We start from the raw sequence: 23,617 nt of genomic DNA on the forward strand, positions 1-23,617 counted from the left end.
ACAGTCGCTTTCAAACTAGGGATTTCATGGCTAATTGAGGTCAAACTAATTCTGGTCATCAATTATGCATGTATGACCTACACATTGACACCAGCCCAAAGCGGGAGGTTTAAAAAGTCGCCAAAGTTCCGGAGCATGTCTTTAAGCATGGTCAAGATGTATTAAACCACCCAGACACATCAAATATACAGTTTTCCTTCTGAACTGAGCTGCAGGACAGGAAGGAAACTGCTCAGAGATGTCAACATGAGGCCATTGGTGATTTTAAAACAGCTACAGAGTCCAATGGCTGTGATGGGAGAAAACTGGGGATGGATCCACAACATTGTAGTGATGACCTTAATGACAGAGTGAAAAGAAGAACACAAATATTCCAAAACATGCATCCTGTATGCAACAAGGCACTAAAGGAATACACTTTTTGGCCTAAATGCAAAGCCTTATGTTTGGGGCAAATCCAACACAACACTGAATAACTGCATGGTGGTGGCTGCATCATGGTATGGGTATGCTTGACATTGGCAAAGACTGGGGAGTTTTTCAGAATGAAAAGCAACGGGATGGTGCAAAATCCTAGAGCAAAACCTGCTTCAGTCTGGGACACTGGGAGAGGATTTCACATTTCAGCAGGACAATAACCTATAACACAAGGCCAAATATACACTGGAGTTGCTTACCAACTAAGACTGAATGTTCGGAGTGGCTAAATTACAGTTTTGACTTAAATCTGCTTGAAAATCTATGGCAAGACTTGAAAATTGCTGTCTAGCAATGAACTCCAACACTTGGACAGAGCTCGAAGAATTTTGAAAAGAATAATGGGCAAATATTGCACAATCCTTGTGTACAAAGCTCTTAGAGATTTACAGCTGTAATCGCGGCCAAAGGTGTTTCTAACATGTATTGACTCGGGGGTGAATACTAATCTAATCAAGGTATATTAGTGTTTTATTTTTTTAATGTTATCATTTTTTCCCACTTTGCAGACTATTTTGTGTAGACCGTTGACAGAAAAATGACAATTAAATCCATTTTAATCCCACTTTGTAACAATAAAATGTGAAGAAATCCTAGGGGGGTGAATACCTATGATATTGATACCTACTGTATATCTAGCTTCTGAAATACACATTTCCACAATTTATTAAACATAAACAATATTAATATTAATATCTCAAAAGTACCCTTTTTGATTTAGTTAATTTTAAGACCTATTGTTTAGAACAATATACTCTACAGGTACATCAAATTTCCAGAGTGGGCTCTCTACTAATTCTGATGTTATGATCAATTGTATGAGTGCCACCAGCACAGTGAATGGCAAAATGGATTCAAAGGGAACTTCCTCTGCTGGTGATTAGCTTAATGTGCAATCCTAAAAGAGGTCTGTGAATGTCGATTTCTATGTTTAAAATGGGTCATATATCTTATAAATTCCAGAGAGCCCACTCTGGAAATTTGAATTGTTTGAAGAGTATATTGTTCCAAACAATGTTGTCTGTATCATGTACAGTTCACAGATCATAAGGTCTTACAGGAGGCATGTATAGGTCTAAAAAGGGCCTAAAATTGCCACTTTCATCATGACTTCTCAAAAATGGTTTGTGATACAAATGTAAAAAGCATGTAAAAACGCCTTCCTCCCACTGCATCGCAGTACTAGAGGCGTCACTACAGATCCGGGTTCGATCCCTGGCTGTGTCGCAGCCGGCTGCGACCGGGAAACCCATGAGGCGGCGCACAATTGGCCCAGCGTCGTCCGGATTAGGGGAGGGTTTGACCGGCTGGGATGTCCTTGTCCCATTGCGCTCTAGCGACTCCTTGTGGCGGCCGGGCGCATGCACGCTGACTTCGGTCACCAGCTGTACGGTGTTTCCTCCGACTCATTGGTGCGGCTGGCTTCCGGGTTCAGCGAGCAGAGTGTCAAGAAGTAGTGTGGCTTGGCGGGGTAGTGTGTCGGAGGACGCATGGTTCGGCCTTCGCCTCTACCGAGTCCGTACGGGAGTTGCAGCGATGGGACAAGACTAACTACCAATTGGATATCACGAAATTGGGGAGAAAAGGGGGTAAAATAAATTATTCATAATACATATTTAAAAATCCTTCCTCCCAATGAAGTTTATATGTGATAATTGCCAGAAAAACCTGAGATAAGAAACATATTTTCAGCTGGCATGGAATCGTTGCAGACATTGAGACCCTGCTTTTCACAGCATTTATTAGGACCAAAACCCTTGGGTGTGTGTAGGAACATAAATGGCATCTTGCTATCCACAAAAGAGAACAGAGAAAAGTTAGAAGCTTGTTGGGCAGCAGCCGTCAGCAGAGATAGTATGAGATTAGATTTGGGGTAAATCTATTTGAATTCAATCACTTCTTGACAGAACCCCTTTTGATTTGAACAAAACCTTCCCATACATAAACTTCCATACATATTTGGCTTTTATAGAAGTGCTCAGAAAGTGACTTTTTGGACCTGAATGCCAAAACATTCAAGAGATAAAGGTGCTCAAAGTTGAACTATTTTGCATACCCCACCATACCATGAGACATCCATGTCTTCATCATTGTAAAAAATAAAAATAACGGTTGAGATGTATATAATTTAAAAGATTACAAACAGGGTTGTCAGAATATTTGATAATTTCTTGAAAAACATGTTTAATAAACATCAACTATCTAAAAATGCATTGTAGCTTAGACCCTATTTTACGTCGTCTGAGGTTTTTGTGTTGTGCCCGCCATCGGTTGAGACAAAATACCCACTGGTTGAATCAACATTGTTTCCATGTAATTTCAATTAAATTACATTGAATCAACCTGGAATAGACGTTGAATTTACATCTGTGCCCAGTGGGCATGCTCTTAAATAGAGAGCGGGTGTCATGTTTTGTCTGATACATGTGCTAAAATGGGAATAAAATGGAAATGTAAACTTTCAAATGGTACCACAAAGATGGTTGGAGGTCCACAAATCAGGGAATGTTTATTGAATGAGAATATCTGTTGTTTTAATTAATTATATTTCAATGATTGAAATGACACCCACCCTGTATTCCAGAGCATGTTGTGTCTCAACCGATGGTGGGCACAACACAAAAACCTTAGATGATGGAAAGTAAGGTCTAAACTACAAAATATGCAAATATGAAAAAAAGTTTTGAGTTTACGGGTTTTTAGATAATTTAACGTTAAAGGTAAAAAAATTTAAAATGTCAATGTTTCAAGAAATTATAAAATAGTTTGACAACCCTGTTTGTAAGCTTTTAAATGATATCAAACTCAACCGTTTATCTTTTCCAGTGATGAAGACATGGATGTCTCATGATATGGTGGGGTATGCAAAATGTGTCAACTTTGAGCACCTCTATCTTCTAAAGGATTTGGCATTCAGGTCCAAAAACTAACTTTCTGACCACTTCTTCCATGGTCAAACATGTATGGAAAGTTTTGTTTAAATCAAAAGGTATGCTGCCAAAAAGGGATTGAATTCAAATGGCTTTAGCCTGTTATATTTTGAGATTATATGGGTGATGGGATCATCCTGAAAATGTTTTGCTTTTCCTGATAATTTTGAACAGAAATGTATTCAAGTCCAATTGAATGCTGGAACTTTGGAAATCTGTCGATTGTAGCCTCTGGCAGCGGGTGAAAAGCAGTGGAGGCTGGTGGGAGGAGCTATAGGAGGATGGGCTCATTGTAATGGCTGGAATGGAGTAAATGGAACTGAGTCAAACATGTGGCTCCTATAGCTCCTCCCACCAGCCTCCTCTGGTGAAAAGTTCGATAAAGGAATCTTTACATTTACAATCTTTGCCTCTGTTATTGTATTGTCTACACAAAATGTCTTATAGGCTACACTGTTTCATGCAATCAGAGATAGCTATTACTAAAATAAACCTGTTGGTTTACCTTGGGAAGAAATGGCAGTTTAGAGATGCTTTGGCGGGTATGCTGAGTCTTTCTAAGGCTGTGTTTACACAGGCAGTCCAATTCGAATATTTTGCCCAGTTGACCCTTCGCTAAGCCCCCGTTGGTTACTGTTGCAACCTCGGACAACATGTTCCCGGGAAGCCCAATTCCCCCTTCTAACCAGACTACCCCTTGCTAATCAGGAAACTGATTTTTCACTTCTCTCATTGACTTCTCAAACTCCAAACCCCCGGCCTGGTCTGCTTGGTCTGTTTTGTAAGCACTCCTGGAAGTCTCATGATGTTGCGCCTCTGGGTTTAAAATAAATAAATATATATATATATATGATGTTTTATTGTCACATACCGGATAGGTGCGGTGACATTATTTGTTTTACAGGGTCAGCTATAGTAGTACCACACCCCTGGAGCAAATTAGGGTTAAGTGCCTTGCTCAAGGGCACATTGACAGATTTTTCACCTTTATTCAAACAAGTGACCTTTCGGTTACTGGCCCAATGCTCCAACCGCTAGGCTACCTGCCACCCATTTAAAAATGCTGCGCTTTCATGTGTTTCAAACGTGAGCTTGTCCGAGGTGATAGGACTCGACGACAGTTGCTAGCCATTGGAGCGCTGCGATTGGTTGCCCAAAATTCTGGGGCGTGGCTTAGCGAAGGCACAAGAGCAGATCTGATTGGTCAAAAGACCAATTATTGGGAAAATATCAGAATTTCATGTTCCAGAGTTCACTGGGTGCCCTGTCAGGGTGAAGGAGGTCAAAGTAGCGAGGATCAGGGCTGTCGAGCAGGTCTCCTATGTGGAGGCAGTGAAAATTGTTGAAGGAGAGAGTAGATATGATGAAGCTATGGCAGTGGATGACCAGCAGCCTGTTGATGTTGTTTGTGAGATAAAATACTAATGCTGAAGTAGGTGGATTTTGTTGCGTTCATTGCTCAGGTGATTAATTGAAAGGACAAACTAATAAAATTGAAGAAACTGGATATCATCGTGAAAGCAGCAAAAAAGGTTGTTGGATCTTCAGGACTTCATGGCTGAAACATTGCAGTGAATACTGTCCTCTCAGGCCCCAGAGCCTGTGTAGGGATCTGAGTAGACATTTCAAACTGACTGAAGGAGTACATTGATTTGAGTTTTTATTGTTATTTTTGGGGGAATAATATGAGTTTGAGCATATTATGAGTATGTTTTTCACACTTCCCCATTTCCTTTTCTCTGTTAGTTTCTCCGTTTTTACCCCACCCAGTAGGTGGCGGCTATACACCTTTTGAGATTTAGTCCGCCAATAGAAATTCAAAGATGAAGAAGAAGCAGATCAGAGTTAGGCTGCCTGTGTAAATGCAGCCTGTAGGCCAAAAATGACAGGGATATTATGAGATTATATTTTATGATGTGAGATTTTGTGGGTGATGGGAACATCCTGAAAATGTGTTGATTTTCCTGATCATTTTCAACAGCAAAGTATTCAAGTCCAATTGAATGCTGGAAATGTGGAAATCTGTTCCATTCAGTTTAAGTATAAGCCTTTGGCAGTAGGTAAAAAGTAAAAGTTGTAGTGCAGAGATTCAATTCAGTTCAAATTTTGGCAGGTATGCCGAGTCTTTAAGTGCAGCCTGTAGGCTACTAGTAAAATGTAAGTTTGATGAAAAGTCTACAAGGCTTTACACAGCAGACTAGATAGGCCTATTCAGTATAATTCTCAACACCAGGTGAGATACATAATACCCTGCTGAGTTTGAGTAGCCTAGATTACAAAACCAAGGCCCACTTTTTGCTACACTTATGTAGACTCACCTGAATCCAGATTTAGGAGACAACCTCACCAGAATGAAGGAGAAAGGGGTGATTTGCTTCAATTTTCAGAGCAGGGCACCAATTAAGGGAATGATTTCTGGGGTCAGTGGGGAAGTTGAGGTTGAGACGATCAAGATAAATTCCTGGTGTTCGTCGGTTGGCTCATATGGTCGGTGGAAGAAAGGAGGATAGTATGTCTGTGCTACTGTTTATTGATGAGGAGTCTCTCCCTACACACATCATGATGGGTTATATTAATTATTCTGTGAGAGCATTTGTTCTCAGGGTATTGCAATGTACAAACTGTAAAGCGTTTGGACATGTGTCGAGTGTTTTTAGGAAACTGGATATGAGTGATCCTCTTGCTAAGATAGAAGAGGACAACGAATGTTGGAATTGTGGTGGGGAACATGCACGAGTACCCTGAGTGCCTTCTAAGGGTGAAAAAGGAAGAGATTGCCAGGGTAAGTGCTGTCCAGCGTGTCTCTTATGCCTAGGCGGCGAAAAGAGTGAAAGAAAGTGGGAGTGTGTTGGTCGCCATGGTGGAGGCACCACAGTCTAGTGCTGTGGGTGCAGTTCGCCAGGTGCAGGATCCAGAAACCCTCTGAGTCCTAGTGAAAAAAACATTTTGCCATTGATTGCTATGGTAATAAACACCCCTGCCAGAGTGGATAAGAATTCAAGAAAGATTGATATCATCATATCTGCATCTGAATGCTTTTTGGGATTGAAGGATTTAATTTATTTTGGGTAACAGACATATATAACAGAATGCTCAATGTGGACCCAGAGTATATCACTTAATAGTATTAATTAAAACGCTTGTATCCAAAGTGGTCCTCGATGTCACAGGCAAGGAGCTGCATGGAATACTGGCTGGAGCAGTTCCGTCCTCTCAGGTCCCTGGATCTGTGTGAATTTGAATGACTGAGGTTTACTTCTTATATTTTTTGGTATTATGTTTTCCTTTTTTTGGATTTACCCCTTTTAGTTTTCTGCATCCAGTAGCGGGCAGCAATCCACCTTTTCAGGCTGTAGTCAGCAATAAAAACCCACCTACGAAGAACAGGTTGTGTCAGGCACACTAAGACCAAAGATTATGGATATACTGACAAGATACATGTCTCTCCGCCCTAACAATGGGAGATGTTGTCCACAAAGCGGCACAGCGGGCTGTGTAGCACCCGCTTATCCTTTCTTTGAATTGGTGGATACATCTCATTATTGTAATCCTTTTTTAAATATTCGACGAGGGTTGTTGACGTCAACCGCCTGTATTAAATGGAGAGAGATGCTATGCTACTAGCCCTAATGCCATGAGCCATCTGGAGACAACTCCTATAAAGTGTTTTTTAAAAAAATCAAACTTGGATGTCACGTGTCCTACTTATATCAGTACACTCATAACAATTTAAGGATTAAGTAACTTCTATTAGATCAAATAAACCTCACGTAGCAAATAAGCCATTCATTTTTTTTGTTTACCAAATTCGACACACATTGACCTCCATTCAAAAACTCCTTGCTTGGTGGGCGAAACAAAGAAAAAACGCCACCTGCTGGAGGGAGACAGATTTTCCGCCGATTTGGGCCTCTCTCTTCCTCTTCCTTTCTGCTAAGACGCAATTGTATAGATCTCTAGAAGTAAATGGGGAAACACATCAACACCTGTTTGGTCAGAATATTTGACGGTGATCAATCGGAAGCAGGGGACGCAATTGAATAGATCTCTAGAAGTAAATGGGGAAACACATCAGGACCGGTTTGGTCAGAATATTTGACGGTGATCAATCGGAAGCGGGGAACCGGTGGGACAGGTAGGTCTTGCAGGTAGCCTAACAAAAAGCCTGCTCCGCAACTATGTTATATTCACTTGTTGCACTTCCACGAGCGGGAGATTGAGTCCGGACACCAACGACCGGGCAAAAAACATAATGTTACCTTTACTAGTTGCAGGTGGTGTTGTAGTTGCACTGTATGTTCTCCTTGTTAAAACTATTTTCAAAAGCTCCAGATTTAAAGGAAATGCAGCGATGGCAGGGAAGACTGTAATACTAACAGGTTCGTTTGTTATCCTTTAAACATGTTTGACTGCATTGTAAGCCTGATAAAATTGTTGGACATTTTCTTAAATAATACATTCATTGGTGTCATCTGTGTTGTCTGTCTCATGCAGCCTATGATATTTATCTAATTTGGGGTTTCAATCAGGTTTGTTTTGCCTCTGGAACTCCGAATTTTATTTTGTTATTTTTATGTGCCCTGAGTCAATGTCTTGTTCTCCCTATAGGTGGCAACACTGGCATTGGGAAAGCCACTGCTCTGGAGCTTGCCAGGAGGGGTGCAAGAGTAATCATGGCATGCCGCAACCAAGAGAAAGCTGAACTTGCTATAAGTGATATAAAAAGGGTACAAGAATCTTATGAAAATCAATCATTCCACATTTGTATTCGAATATTAATTAGTGAGATGTATCATTTGAACATATTGTATGCCTGTAAATATCAGACCTGGGTTCAAATACTATTTAGGGTATTTCAATTACTTTCAAAGACATTTGGAAGTAAGTATTTCGATTTTTCTATTTTGAATATTGGAATGTATTTGGAAATATACTGAGAAAGTATTTTAAAATACACAAATAAACTGATTCAAAAACACTCCCATGAATTTAACCCAAGTATTTGAAAAGAATATTAGAAATAATTATTTGAAAATATTTTCAAATAGTAGGCTATTTATAGGAAATAAATTGAAAATATTTGATTTGGGCCACATTATTAGAAAATATTTAAATACAATAAAATACGTATTTAAATCAAAAATACTCAAATGCACATGTATTTGAACCCAGGTCTGGTAAATATAGGCCTAACAAATTGTGATTTGTATTTCAGGAGACAGGCAGCACTGATGTGGTGTACATGCAGTTGGACCTGGGGAGCCTTCAGGCAGTGCGTTCTTTCACTGAGACCTTCCTGAAGACCGAGGCTAGACTGGATCTGCTCATTAATAATGCCGGTTAGTGGTCACGTACTTTTTTCTCTTAATTGTATTCAAAAGAAAACATGAGTAGAAAAAAGCTATTGAACCATCTGTGATCTCTCCCTCAGGTCTTGTGGCGGATGGGCGCACTGCTGATGGCTTTGGTATTGAGTTTGGGGTCAACCACCTTGGCCACTTCCTGCTGACCTGTCTGTTGCTGGACCGCCTGAAGGAGGGCACTGGGGGCCGTGTAGTCACACTGGGATCCATGGCCTATCGCTGGGGCAACATCGACTTTGATGCCCTTATCACTAATAAACACCTGGGCACTGGGAGGTACAGCTGGCAGTTCTTTCACGCGTACTGCAACAGCAAACTGTGCAATGTTCTCTTCAACCACGAGCTGGCCAAGAGACTGAAGGGTACCAATGTCACTTGCTACAGTGTTCACCCAGGTTGGTCATTTCCTTCAAGATTATTATATGGTAGATCTGTCACTATGAACCACAATGAGTCCTGATACACACTACAAGTCCTGGGATACATACTAAGGGTGTTCATTTTCCTGTGTTGGATCATTGAAAGTTCACCTGTATTATTTTTCTTATCCTATTATCTTTTCCCCCCTATAGGAGTAGTGAAAACAGAGCTATCCCGAAACTGCAGCCTGTGGCAGAGATTCATCATCGAGCCAATAGCTAGACTGTTGTTCCTGGATCCAGAATCCGGTGCCCAGACCACTCTCCACTGTGCCCTCCAGGAGGGTATCGAGCCTCTGAGTGGACGCTACTTCTTCTGCTGTGCACCGCAGGAAGTGGTTCCCAAAGGCAAAGACGACGCTGTGGCCAAGAAGTTGTGGGAAGTTAGTGAACGGCTGAGCGGTCTGTTTTAGGAAAAGGGGGCAATGTTACACACTGTGTAAAAGACTGCTTACACTGCTTTTGATTTGGTGGTTTTTAGATCTGGGGGAAAAACGCTAATTGAACACTCATCAAAATGGATCAATGTGACAAGAAACTGCTCATACATTAGCTGATCTCCTCTTTCACTACACCATGCATGTTGGTGACATCCTGTTTGTGGTGTGTCTTGTATTGACGATAATCAGTGTGCAGTAAGTGTGCCTGTGACAGTTAAAGGTCCAAAGACTTAGGAAGCTCTTGTAGAAACTGTTTGACTTATTATAATAAAAAGATTCCAAGTGATTGATTTCCTTAGGCTTTGCCTTATTGTTGCCATCACTGTAATTTCAAATAGAATAGAGCTCTCTATCGGATATGAAATGGTGACTAATTCCAGCATGTAACCAAACTAGTGATTGTATTGGGCCTATGCATGTAGTGTAATCAGACTGCATACACTACCTTGTACAACTTTGATTGAAGCTTCCGTAGTGGGCTCATGGTCTCGTAATGAGGCCTTGCCTGAGACTTCAAAATCAGTCACCCTCGGCCCCAGAGGGGGTCTAATGGTCAAGACGTTGGGTTATTTCCCGTTGGACACTACCGTGCCACAGCATTCCTTGACACCAGAGGCATTTGCTTGGGTGTGACGAAGTGGCTGGTGCACAGAAAGAACATCCTTCACACACCCGTCAACTTAATCTTTGCATGAGACTGTATATTAGCAGTCAGACCGGTCACACCGGTTTCTCAGAACAGCTCTGAACCTTGGCCTCGTTGTCTCCAAGTGCTCTCATCACTTAAAAACTACTCAACAATGTGGTTTAAGCAACTGCTGCAACATGGCCTGCCTTTGTCTGCTTGGATGGGTGAGCTGGGAGGGCCTTGTCAAATGTTTTCACTGTCAGTCATTCTATCAACTATTGCCTACGACCACAACTGTATTCTGTTGACTGTGCCTAAGGCACATACAGAGTTGGGTAAAAAGGCGTTGTTTTGATTCAAATAACTGTTGTCTGTTCAATGTTTACATTTATGTTTTTAAACTGTAGTGTTTTGTGTTTTATGTTGTAAAAATGTGTTTTAAACTTTGCTGCTATTTTGGCCAAGTCTCTCTTGAAAAAAATATTTTAAATCTCAATGAGACTTACCTGGAAAAATAAAGGTTGAATAAATCAAATTGAAAGGTAAAATAAGATTATCTTCTGTGAGGCATGCTTACCCCAAAGTATAATAACACAACTGAAAAACACTAGATTTATTTAATTTGAACCAAAATTACAATTTAAAAATCATATTTGTGACGACTGAATGTATGGACATGCAATATCATAAATGGACACTAGAGGATAGTGTTGAATCTCGTAGTAGGCATTTTCACCATAAAGGATGAAGAAAAAATAGGAGGAGGAAACCGCACAGACATGCTGGCTGGAAAACACTTCGTGTAAGTGATGATTGGGACTGGTCTGCATCTTTAGAAAGTACAAACTAAAACTAATTAGCGTAATATGTTGTTTAAATTCAGCTCATCTTTTTTTTTTTAAGTTTAGTTTTCACGACGTTGTGTCCAGTGTGCGTACCTTTTAGTAGCTTTGGGACATTCCTGATGATGTGTCCCAAAGCTAACCTTTTAGCAAGCTGGCTGGCAAGCGTGCCTTGCTTGATGCTGAAGGAAACCTGCGTGACTGATGGTAGAGGTAGAAGCTCATTTATTTTATAGCTATCATCCAGCGCCCTAAAAGTTGACCATCCAATCACAGTAGCTAGAGCCATTTATGTCTACTCAATGTATAAACATGGGAACTTGGAATTTGGCTTGTAAGTGTTCCAGGATGTTTGTCCATAGTAGACTGTTGACTGTCGTGTCAGAGTCAAACATGAAAGTGGGTTCTCACTCTGCATCCTACCATTCCACTAGTTCTCTCATCTGGCCTAAAGGACTGCTGTGAGGTGACGATGCAGTGCCTTAACCAGCTCTGGTCTGTGACACTGGCCTGCTGTGCCCGGATACTGGCCTGCTGTGCCGGGAAAGAGACCCAAGCATCCCTGGAGAGGAAGCCCAATGCAGACAGCAGAGTATCATCTGTGCTTTGGAAGCTCAGCCTGGATGACTTTCCAGAGGATGGTGAGAGGCTAATAAAGGACTCCAGAGAAGGACTATCCAGAGAAGAAGACAGGAATGATGAGACATTGTTTGGCGTGTCTCCTGGCTCTCACCCAGGGCAGAAGGAAGTCACACAGGCTTTTTGTGAAGGAGGGTTTGGCCTCTCGTTTGGCCTCTCTACGGCAGGTGTGTGAGGAGGCCCGTAGACAGGGTGTGCAGATCCAGGGGGTTAGTACGAAGGACTTAAACAAGATGTGCTCAGGAGGGGTCCACCAGGGTTTCATGGGAGTGTATGCTATGACAGCCTCACACATATGCTGAAGGTATTGTACCTCTCCCAATGCATTTTAGCCTGGTCATGCACTGGTCAGCTTACTTTCAGAATCTCACTGTTTGGCTTCAGTATTTTATGAGAGCATGAGAGCTTTAAAACAATAATAATTTTGTCTTTAGTGTTAGCTCTTTTGACCTATATGGAGCCAACTTTAAACCTCAACTTTTAGGAGTTATTGATTTTTCATAGTCCTCACTAGCTGATGACTAGGGTCTGTTCTGTGCCGGTAAAGGTGGCACAAGGCTAGCAGCTTATTGGCACAGTGGGAGCTAAACCAGAGAACTCTCATGTTCCTGTCATGACATTTTCCAATTTCCAGATGACCAAACCTACACTTCTGCTGATGGGTAAGTGTTTCCTGTTCTCCTCTCTGTGTGTGTGTGTGTGTCCATGGACCGTGCGTGTGTTTTAATTGCTTTGCACTTTCCTAAGTCCACCCTGCTGTGTCCTCACTCAGGTGGTGAAAGGTAAGGCTTGTCCCGGGAGCTGCGTCTGCATTGAGGCCCTGCTAACCATCGCACCTCGCAGAGACCTGCACCCTGGCCTGGTGTCGAATCCCTCAATGTGTTTGTGGCTACAGGTACAGTATACCACTAGTCCCTCTGCATTCATTGTCTCTGAAAAAGAAGAGAGATGGAATACTTAATATACTGAACCAAAATATAAATGCAACATGCAACAATTTCAAAGATTTGACTGAGTTACAGTTCATATAAGGAAATCAGTCAATTTAAATAAATACATTTGGCCTTAATCAATGGATTTCACATGACTTGGCTGGGGTGCAGCCATTTGTGGGCGTGAAGAAGCTGGATGTGGAGATCCTGGGCTGGCGTGGTTACACATGGTCTGTGGTTGTGAGGCCGGTTGGACTTACTGCTAAATTCTCTAAAATGACGTTGGCGGCAGCTTATGGTAGAGAAATGAACATTAAATTCTCTGGCAACAGCTCTGGTGGACATTCCTGCAGTCAGCATGCCAATTGCACGCTCCCTCAAAACTTGAGACATCTGTGGCATTGTGTTGTGTGACAAAATTGCACATTTTAAAGTGGCCTTTTATTGTCCCCAGCACAAGGTGCACCTGTCTAATGATCATGCTGTTTAATCAGCTTCTTGATATGCCACACCTGTCAGGTGGATGGATTATCTTGGCAAAGGAGAAACGCTCACTAACAGGGATGTAAACACATTTGTGCACAGAATTTGAGAGTAATAAGCTTTTTGTGCGTATGGAACATTTCAGGTCATGAAACGTGGGACCAACACTTATATTTTTATTTTTGTTCAGTGTGAATAATCCATCCCATTTCTTCCTCTCCTCCCCTCTGTGTTCTCCAGGCATCCTGCTGCACTTACTCCTGTCGTCCTGTAGAGATGGCCATCGATGACCGACTAGACTACACAACTCAAGGTGTTTACTTTGGACTCCCTCCCAGGCACTCCTCCCAGGGCTTAATGACTGGATTTACTGCATCAATTAGCCATCAGGGTCTCTGAGAGTCTAGAGGCCTGGCTGGCTGATTGATTGTTCTCTGGCAGCTGATGTGCCCTCGCCGTGCTGTTCTGCACTGCTCTGGACCTTCATGCTAACTGCATGTCTGAATGTAAACAGTACAATGTAATTCAATTCAATAAAACATTGTGTACTCAAAGTTATTATTGGATTCTTTCTATCTTTCTAATGTTTAGTCTCTTGAGATGTTAAGACTTTTGCACATGTGCATGTTGAATCCATAAAAAGTGTTTATGAGAATGTAGTGCCTGGCAAAATAGCTACTTTTGTGCTATTATCAGAAAGGGTCAGGGGATTAGGTTCAGCTAAATTGATTGTCAATGCTGGTTTTGAGTAGGAAGGGAGGGGAGGGGGGGGTCAGTGACTGTTTAAAATTGATAATGGGAACAAGCGGCTGCTATTGATAGGCAACATTTGCCCTTTGATGACTGTCGCTCTGAGTTTAACCTGGGGACTCATTTATCATTCATGTGCACACATGAATATGTGTGTGTGTGTGTACTGTATATAGTTTGTGAACATTATCACATCTTCAGCATTTACCAAAAGTTTCATTTTTAGGATTTGTTCTTTTGCTTTTGCCTCAGACCGTTCATATACATATGCGTGTCTTAATAGATTGGCAAATATTTATCGATTCTTGTTACTATCTGAACCTGTAGTTACAAGGATTGCATAGTTACATCCATTGAAAAAAATAGAATTTGTGGCAATGTAATCTCCACTACGAAGTAAATACTTGCCTACAACATAGAACAGCGCAGTAGTAGTGGCTCTATAACCAGGCCTGTTTGTTCTTTCCCAGTGTGCTGCAGTGCTTGACCATGAATTGGCCTGACGTACTTGATTACTAGTTATGGAAAACAGGAGGCATTGTCTCTCTTAGCCCTACAGTTTTGATAAGCTCTACATACTCATCAACATGCACACAGTTAATTGGTGTTGATTGCTTTTGGCATGTTCAATAGTTATCGATCGAGGGGAAGAGGAGTCCTTCAGCTGACTGCTCGCCTGGAGCTGACACTATTCTGGGGTTGAGTCAAATGTCTAGTTGACATCTGGCAGTGAATTTCACAAGGTCACTGCTCTCCTAGGGTTTGCTTCTAGGACATTGGGATATTATGAAGTGGTAACTAATCCACATGCATAAGAAAGTAAACCGTTAACAGCACATTTTGTTTGGGTGTAAAGGGAAATGTACTGCGTTGGTTGCTGCTATTCCCTCCACTGTGAGTTATATAGTTCCAGGTTGACGCTTATTGTCATGAGTCTTACCCTGGAGGCAGAACTGAGCGCTTAAGCTGCAAAGTCAAAATTGTCTGTATCGTAAAAATTCATGAAAACAAAAAGTAGCTTTTTGGTATTAATTTAAGGTGGCTTAGGCATTAGCGTTAGCAGTGTGGTTAAGGTTACGGTTAGGTTTAAAATCAGATTTTATGACTTAGTGGCTGTGCCAGCTAGTGGCTGTGCCAGGAACGGCTTCCCATTCCATGTCCCTACCAAGATGGCCTTTGTGATTTAGTGGGTTGTCAGTAAGGTGTTCTGAGCATAGTATAAGCTTAGAATCTGGCACTGATGATGTATGTGTTATATTGTATAACACTTGATCAGGTCATTAACAAAGACACTAATTGATAAGGAGAGGATCCTAAAGTGTTTGAACACTGTCTTATGTCTTAGCAGGCTTTGTGCCTGTCTGCGGGTCCTGTGCTGATATGAGATGTGCATTGTCTCGGGGGGTCGCTCTGAACACTCGGGGAGCGGTCACCTGCTGTTTCGGCTGAGCTTGCACTCTCATGCAGAGGCACCAAGCAGCTCTACCTATTAAAATGTAAATTCCCTGTGCACTCAGTGGGGCCAGACTGTGGTGGAGGAGGGAGAGGGAGAGGGGATCTGCTCAAGGGTTTCGGGATGTGTCAGCTTGTCCCCTTCACTTCACATGTTAATCACAAACAGACAGGCCCATATGTCTGCTGCCACCGACCTGGAGGAGATGTGTGGAGCAGAAAAAAGCAATTAGAAAAAATGTAGCCGCTTATGATTTGTAATTTTAAATGATCAGAGATATTATACATTGTAACTGCAATTTCTCAGAATTACCCAGAGGGGTGTACTACAAAGCAGGGTCAAGTTATCCAGCTAACTTTGATAATCAACCAGAAATACATTTATTTTCTGGTTCATAAAGAAAGCTAAACTTAGTTATTTGTTTTTGGTTGTTGAGTTAAGTAGACCATGACCATTTCAAGCATATCTTTCTAAAAAATAAAAAGTTATTTCAGAATATCTAGGCAAGTTAGCAGGCTAACTCCTTGATCCTGTTTGTAGAATACCCTCTTTAAAGATGTTACAGTACTATTCAGGTTTTGACTTGGGTTTATATGAAGGAATTTAAATTGTAATCCCATTTCCTCTGTGGCTGTAGGCCCATGTAGTGGCCCATGTAGTCGTCATGGCAGTTGTTATTAACAGTGATCAATGTCTCCAAAAGTTATTCTGTAAATGTTTGTGCTAACCATACATCTGCTGTGCACTCTGAAATACACATACTCATCATGTTCTGAAGAATAATGGTTGATCACACAATCAAATAGGGGGAGTTTGTTGTGGGGTAGTGGAGGGGATTTTATAGCTTTTTGAACCCAGGGTTCAAATATCATCATTACAGCTTCTCTCTTTGCACTTGTCAACAAATACTGTTATTATTTCTGATTGGAAATACCACAAGGAATCTTTTAAAAGCACTGAAGCTCTCTGAACTGCAATTGTGCAAAACAACATTTGGAAAAGAGCGGCAATGGAGTACATAATATATTTTTTTACCAAAGCTTGGCACACAATTATTTTATTCTCAATAACATGGGCATCTGAGCCACAGCAATTTGAGGTGGAATGAAATGGTCAGCGGTTCACAAAATGAGGTTGCTCTCTAAATGCCCTGCATTTATAGTAATCTTACACTGAAATGACTCTTCTAGAAAATGAGCTTTGTGGATTGCAAGGGGCACTTCACCAAGGCAGTAGTATTGGTCAGACATTTGATTCCTTCATCAGTTGCTCTTGCAAAGTTGATGACATTTAAGTATTGATGCAAAAATCGCTTTGATTTAGCACACAATAACAACAAGAGTTTGTAGGACAAAGCCCTCTAAAATGAACTGGTGTGTTGTGTTCTACTGAGAGTATGAGGTGACGGTAGCAGGATGAGACTGTAGTGAGCAATTACTGTAGGGTCCTCCAGTTCCCTATTAGAGCATGGGCTGCTCTACACTACAGTCAGTCTCACTGCGGCCTCCCCTCTCATCATGACGGAACCCTAAGTGGCCCTCCTTGCTGTTGTTTGATTGCATTCAAAGGGTTGGTTGGCTACGCTACATTCTCCAGTTGGGAGACAGACATCTCTTGTGCTCCTCTCAAGGTGCAGCATTTGGATGGTTTTAGTGTAACCTAAGTTCAACCTTTTTTCAATGTACCCATGTTTTGCTCAATCAAACCCTTGTTGGAATATGTATTCAATTCCTTAAGAGTCTATTGACGCACCCGTGCGTCAATCGAAGTAGCATAATAAGAAAAATCCCCATCAAAATCTGTCAGTTTAACTAGAGATGTCTGTTTTTTTTGCATGGGCTGCGTCTCAATCCGCCGCATCCACCTATGTTGGCCTTCCGCATCTGCCGTGGAAGGTGGCCGAGCTACAGCGGTGCTGGTCAGATCATGAGACATCCCGAAAATCGGTCTTCTCACAAAAACATATGTAGCGTCCGAACGGTTTTTCCTACAAACTAATGTGACCACTCTATGGAAAGATGAGACTTTCACGAACACGGGACTCGTCTGAAGGTAACCCAAACAAATGAATGGAAGTATGGAGGTAGTTTTGTGGCAACAAAAATAAGGGGTTAAATATGTGTCCAAAAAACTAAAATATTTCCTGAGCTTTCTTATATCTCATAGATATAGGACAGACAATTCAAAACCTTATTCCTTATGATTTATATTTTGACTGTCTTTTTGACCATTTATGGATGTGTTATTCAATGCGTTTCTATGCGCTATAGTATTAAAGGCCAAATTCAATATTACTATTTTTTATATACCTAACGGGGTCCTAAAATTCCAAATCAAATAGTTAAATGATCCATGGTATGACCATCTTAAAACAATTCCATATCTTAGCTTAGTACCCCCTTCACACACACACACACTTTTAGAGGAATTAATGCCGCATTCACGTGCTAGTCGGAACTCTGAAATTTCCGACTTGCTAACTGGTTGTAGTTATACATGTGCCGCGTTCAACCATTTAGCAACATGGACATTTCTGAGTTTCCTAGTTCTGACTAGCACGTGAACACGGCATAAATGCCAAAAACCCACAACCCACATTAAATATGGATTTGTCTAGCTCCCACTGACCCCTCCTGGACTGTCACAGCCATGAGGTTGCCCAGGCTTGCCTGTCTGTTGTTGGTGTTAGAAAATGTAGATGTAGCCGGAGGGCAGGCCAGTGCAGGCCCACAGAGGATTATGGTGATATGAAAATGACAATGTAAATGCAGGTTTAAGCGTTCTTTCCGCTGCTTGTTTAAATACTAAGTGGGGCTCTTGTGGTCATGGCAGTCAAGAGCAGCGCACCAGGCTTCATTCATGCTGTCTGGCTCTGCATTTCAATTGATGCCCCCAGAATAGGAAGTACCTGGACACACATGGAACCCTGGCCTCTGTGACACAGCTCTGTCTCACTAGGGCCAGCAGAGGTAGAAAGGTCAGTGTCACACATCAGATAATTCATTTTCAGCACTGGGGAGAACATAGACTTACTGTGTCTGACAAAGTCACAATGATCCCTCTCTCAACATTATGGAGGTTTTTGAATTCATACAGTGGTTATTTGTTGCAACAGGATCATAGCTATACAGTGGGGGAAAAAGTATTTAGTCAGCCACCAATTGTGCAAGTTCTCCCACTTAAAAAGATGAGAGAGGCCTGTAATTTTCATCATAGGTACACGTCAACTATGACAGACAAATTGAGAATTTTTTTTCCAGAAAATCACATTGTAGGATTTTTAATGAATTTATTTGCAAATTATGGTGGAAAATAAGTATTTGGTCACCTACAAACAAGCAAGATTTCTGGCTCTCACAGACCTGTAACTTCTTCTTTGAGAGGCTCCTCTGTCCTCCACTCGTTACCTGTATTAATGGCACCTGTTTTAACTTGTTATCAGTATAAAAGACACCTGTCCACAACCTCAAACAGTCACACTCCAAACTCCACTATGGCCAAGACCAAAGGGCTGTCAAAGGACACCAGAAACAAAATTGTAGACCTGCACCAGGCTGGGAAGACTGAATCTGCAATAGGTAAGCAGCTTGGTTTGAAGAAATCAACTGTGGGAGCAATTATTAGGAAATGGAAGACATACAAGCCCACTGATAATCTCCCTCGATCTGGGGCTCCACGCAAGATCTCACCCCGTGGGGTCAAAATGATCACAAGAACGGTGAGCGAAAATCCCAGAACCACACGGGGGGACCTAGTGAATGACCTGCAGAGAGCTGGGACCAAAGTAACAAAGCCTACCATCAGTAACACACTACGCCGCCAGGGACTCAAATCCTGCAGTGCCAGACGTGTCCCCCTGCTTAAGCCAGTACATGTCCAGGCCCGTCTGAAGTTTGCTAGAGTGCATTTGGATGATCCAGAAGAGGATTGGGAGAATGTCATATGGTCAGATGAAACCAAAATAGAACTTTTTGGTAAAAACTCAACTCAGTCGTGTTTGGAGGACAAAGAATGCTGAGTTGCATCCAAAGAACACCATACCTACTGTGAAGCATGGGGGTGGAAACATCATGCTTTGGGGCTGTTTTTCTGCAAAGGGACCAGGACGACTGATCCGTGTAAAGGAAAGAATGAATGGGGCCACGTATCGTGAGATTTTGAGTGAAACCTCCTTCCATCAGCAAGGGCATTGAAGATGAAACGTGGCTGGGTCTTTCAGCATGACAATGATCCCAAACACACCGCCCGGGCAACGAAGGAGTGGCTTCGTAAGAAGCATTTCAAGGTCCTGGAGTGGCCTAGCCAGTCTCCAGATCTCAACCCCATAGAAAATCTTTGGAGGGAGTTGAAAGTCCGTTTTGCCCAGCGACAGCCCCAAAACATCACTGCTCTAGAGGAGATCTGCATGGAGGAATGGGCCAAAATACCAGCAACAGTGTGTGAAAACCTTGTGAAGACTTACAGAAAACGTTTGACCTGTGTCATTGCCAACAAAGGGTATATAACAAAGTATTGAGAAACTTTTGTTATTGACCAAATACTTATTTTCCACCATAATTTGCAAATAAATTCATAAAAAATCCTACAATGTGATTTTCTGGATTTTCTTTTCTCATTTTGTCTGTCATAGTTGATGTGTACCTATGATGAAAATTACATTACTCTCTCATCTTTTTAAGTGGGAGAACTTGCACAATTGGTGGCTGACTAAATACTTTTTCCCCCCACTGTATATGTTTTCTATGGGCATAGTTATTTTTCTTTCTTAACCATGTTACATATTTCTATGATCCATGTGATTTAGTAAACATTTGGTCTTTACTGTGTTTTGGTATGTCTGCTAAAAGTCTAGTGTGTTACCCGTTAGGCTACCTCTCCCCCACCAGGCTCACCCTAACAGATGGAGACAGCCTCTGTAATTCTGAGTCCAGCCCCACTATTCTCACATAAGGGTGTCACTTCCACCTTGGCTGATTGCCACTTTCTCTCAGTCGACGAGGAGTTCAATATAAGGTAGAAAAGGTCATAAGCCAGTTTTTATCCCTACTCCTCCCTCTCCCAAATGACTTGTCTGCCTCTGAGGAGAATGAGAAGGGACAGGGCTGGCCAGATGGGGATGGGGGAGTGGGGGAGAGAATCCTCTGGACGGTGGAGAGGAATGCCAAAGAGGGAGTGACATGTGGGAGAGGAGCGGGGGGAGTGGCTGAGTTCTGAAATAGATGAGTCTTGAACAAGTGATAATGAATGAGTGGGAGCACAGCAGAGGGGATGTGAGAGGAACAGAGGTAGAGGAGACCGCTAAAGGACTGGACACAGAGGGGAATGGGGGGGATGAAGGACAGCATCAAGAGTCTTGTCAGAATTGGTGTCTGTGTCCAATGCACCCAAGGCCAATAGGAAGACATCCCCTGAACATATCTGATATTACAGGGCCAAGACTGATCACTTTTAGACTGTCTATGAATAGCATGCTTCTGTACGTCAATGAGAACAGGTGTGTAGAGTGAGAGCCAGCAGGTGGTGCTCTAAGTCAGTACTCCAGGGTGTCTGTCTGTCTGTCTGTCTCCACGCATCATGAAGGACACCTCTGACACTTAATCCAGCTCCATGCACCAGTGGTTGGCTGCTTAGTGGGGTTATGGAACGGGACGGTTCACAATTAAACTAAAACGGGCTCCACTCGCAATCCAACGGAGACCACGACAGGGCAATTAACCCGCTAATACAGTAGGCCATTAGACCTCCCTCTCTGTGCCGGGAGCCCCAGGGCACGGGCCTGGCATGGGACTGGGGGATATTAGAAGAGATGGTTTAATGTAATGACCCATTCTATGATTTTTAGTGCAGAGAATGATTTGTAGTGCTGTGTAAGGTTCTACAGTATGTAGGTCTATCTCATGATCCAGCTTTCCTCCTCAGTGCAATGCAGTCTTGTTTCCTTGCAAAGCTTGGATCATTTCTTTGTTGTGTACAGTGGGGATCCCTATTTGAATGAACTGTGAGTGTAGACATTTGTTGCAAAAATGATAGTTGAATCAATGTCAATAGGCTAAGACTGGGTACTCGTCAGCATGCGCATTAGTTACTATGAGAGAGCATGAGAGAATTTTCTTGATGAATGTTCTTCAGCCATTCCCCTCTATTGATCTCACTGTATGGTGGTTTAGGTAGGGCTATGTGGCCTCCTTTTTTCTCACTCAACTAGTAGAGAGAATAAATATTTACTAACTGTCTGTTTTCCCCCTGCACTTCATGTGAGATTTAACTCTGTTTTATCAGCTCTGACGGTTTAGCCAGGGGCTTCTTTCATTTTCTGCTTTTGTGTTTTTAGCTGAGATTGACAGGCCGTTCTCTCTCCCGCCCCGGAGCGGAGCGCAGCTCTGTTCTATTAATCTGTTTAATATGCCAGGGAAACAGTGGAGCGGGAAAACTGGCAGCTCGCTAATGGAATCTGGGCAGGTTAGAGCGGCCTTGCATATCAGACAACGCAGCGGCACAAGGTGGAGGCCAAATGAATGGCTTGCTATGCACCGGTGTCGCATCGCCCTGGGAGACGGAGGGGGTCATGTCTCGCTCCTCACCCTGCATTCTGACCCTCACACTGGTGACCTTACCTCATAAAGACTCCATTCTGTAGGACAGTTACCTCCATTCTGTAGGACAGTTACCTCCATTCTGTAGGAGAGTTACCTCCGTTCTGTAGGACAGTTACCTTCATTCTCTAGGAGAGTTACCTCCATTCTGTTGGAGAGTTACCTCCATTCTGTCTGAGACTTACCTCCACTGTCTACCTGTATGGATTGGCTGTGTACTGAAACTATACTGAACAAAAATATAAACCCAAAGATTTTACTGAGTTACAGTCAATTGAAAAAAATAATTATGCCCTAATGTATGGATTTCACGACTGGGAATACAGATATGCATCTGTTGGTTACAGATACCTTTAAAAAAAAGTAGGGGTGTGGATCAGAAGACCAGTCAGTATCTGGTGTGACCATCATTCGACACATCTCCTTCGCATAGAGTTGATTGTGGCCTGTGGAATATTGTCCCACTCCTCTTCAATGGCTGTGCGAAGTTGCTGGATATTAGCGGGAACTGGAACACACAGTCGTACACGTTGATCCAGAGCATCCCAAACATGCTCAATGGGTGACATGTATGGTGAGTATGCAGGCCATGGAAGAATTGGGACATGTTCAGCTACCAGGAATTGTGTACAGATCCTTGCGACATGGGGCTGTGCATTATCATGCTGAAACATGAGGTGATGGCGGCGGATGAATGGCACAACAATGGGCCTCAGGATCTCATCACGGTATCTGTGTACATTCAAATTGTCATCGATAAAATGCAATTGTGTTCATTGTCTGTAGCTTATGCCTGCCCATACCATAACCCCACCACCACCATGGGGCACTCTGTTCACAACGTTGACATCAGCAAACCGCTCGCCCACGTAATGCCATACACGTCTGCGGTTGTGAGGCCGGTTGGACGTACTACCAAATTCCCTAAAACAACGTTGGAGGCGGCATTAAATTCTCTGGCAACAGCTCTGGTGGACATTCCTGCGGTCAGCACGCCAATTACATGCTCCCTTACATGCTCCTTTGTTGTGTGACAAAACTGCACATTTTAGAGTGGCCTTTTGTCCCCAGCACAAGGTGCACCTGTGTAATGATCATACTGTTTAATCAGCTTTTTGATATGCCACACCTGTCAGGTGGATGGATTATCTTGGCAAAGGAGAAAGGCTTACTAATGGGGATGTAAACAAATATGTGCTCAACATTTGAGAGAAATAAGCTTTTTGTGCGTACAGTATGGACAATTTCTGGGATATTTTATTTCAGCTCACGAAACATGGGACCAACACTTTATATGCACTTTATATTTTTGTTCAGTGTAGTTTCTTTGAAAACATGGAGAGAAATATTTCTGTGTGCACCCACAGTGCCCTTACCTTGAGGGTGATGTATAAGGTAGTGGAGTAATGCAACAACACACTATCCAAATACAATACACCTGTGCCTATTATAAATGTCAATCCTCTTGTCTATACATGAGCTTACTTATAAGGCCAGAAATATTTCTCTCTTTACTATATGTGCTTCTATCGCCATATCCCTGTTGCAGTGATGGGAGCGTCTCCACTGTTTGGTTTTCAAGACCGTTTGCGGTGATGTCACATATCATCCAGATGTTGAACAGAGGATGCCTGCCATCTAAGTTGCAGTAGGCTGTAGGATGCTCAC

At 42.3% G+C, this 23,617-nt stretch overlaps 1 protein-coding gene and 1 long non-coding RNA gene across 4 annotated transcripts; both read left to right on the top strand.

Moving 5' to 3' along the window:
* The first annotated feature begins 7,309 nt into the window (after positions 1-7,309).
* Positions 7,310-9,915, top strand: LOC121579905 (dehydrogenase/reductase SDR family member 13). Of its 2 annotated transcripts, XM_041894874.1 has the most exons (6): positions 7,310-7,542; positions 7,734-7,786; positions 8,016-8,134; positions 8,623-8,746; positions 8,839-9,165; positions 9,343-9,915. In XM_041894874.1, exons 1-6 carry the CDS (start codon positions 7,466-7,468, stop codon positions 9,600-9,602), a joined length of 960 nt encoding a protein of 319 aa, XP_041750808.1. In that variant the 5' UTR covers positions 7,310-7,465; the 3' UTR covers positions 9,603-9,915. The 2 variants fall into 2 exon arrangements, with proteins under 2 accessions (XP_041750808.1, XP_041750809.1); XM_041894875.2 differs by lacking the exon at positions 7,310-7,542 and having other exon boundaries at positions 7,557-7,786.
* A 1,091-nt stretch (positions 9,916-11,006) lies between these two features.
* On the top strand, positions 11,007-13,711 carry LOC121579906. 2 transcript variants are annotated; one of them, XR_006002959.1, is made up of 3 exons: positions 11,007-11,059; positions 12,511-12,633; positions 13,394-13,711. It is a non-coding gene; the product is annotated as an uncharacterized LOC121579906 (long non-coding RNA). The 2 variants fall into 2 exon arrangements; XR_006002960.1 differs by lacking the exon at positions 11,007-11,059 and adding an exon at positions 11,069-12,400.
* The last annotated feature ends 9,906 nt before the right edge of the window (positions 13,712-23,617 follow it).

Source organism: Coregonus clupeaformis, chromosome 13 (assembly GCF_020615455.1).
Source record: "Coregonus clupeaformis isolate EN_2021a chromosome 13, ASM2061545v1, whole genome shotgun sequence".
Lineage (NCBI taxonomy): Eukaryota > Metazoa > Chordata > Actinopteri > Salmoniformes > Salmonidae > Coregonus > Coregonus clupeaformis.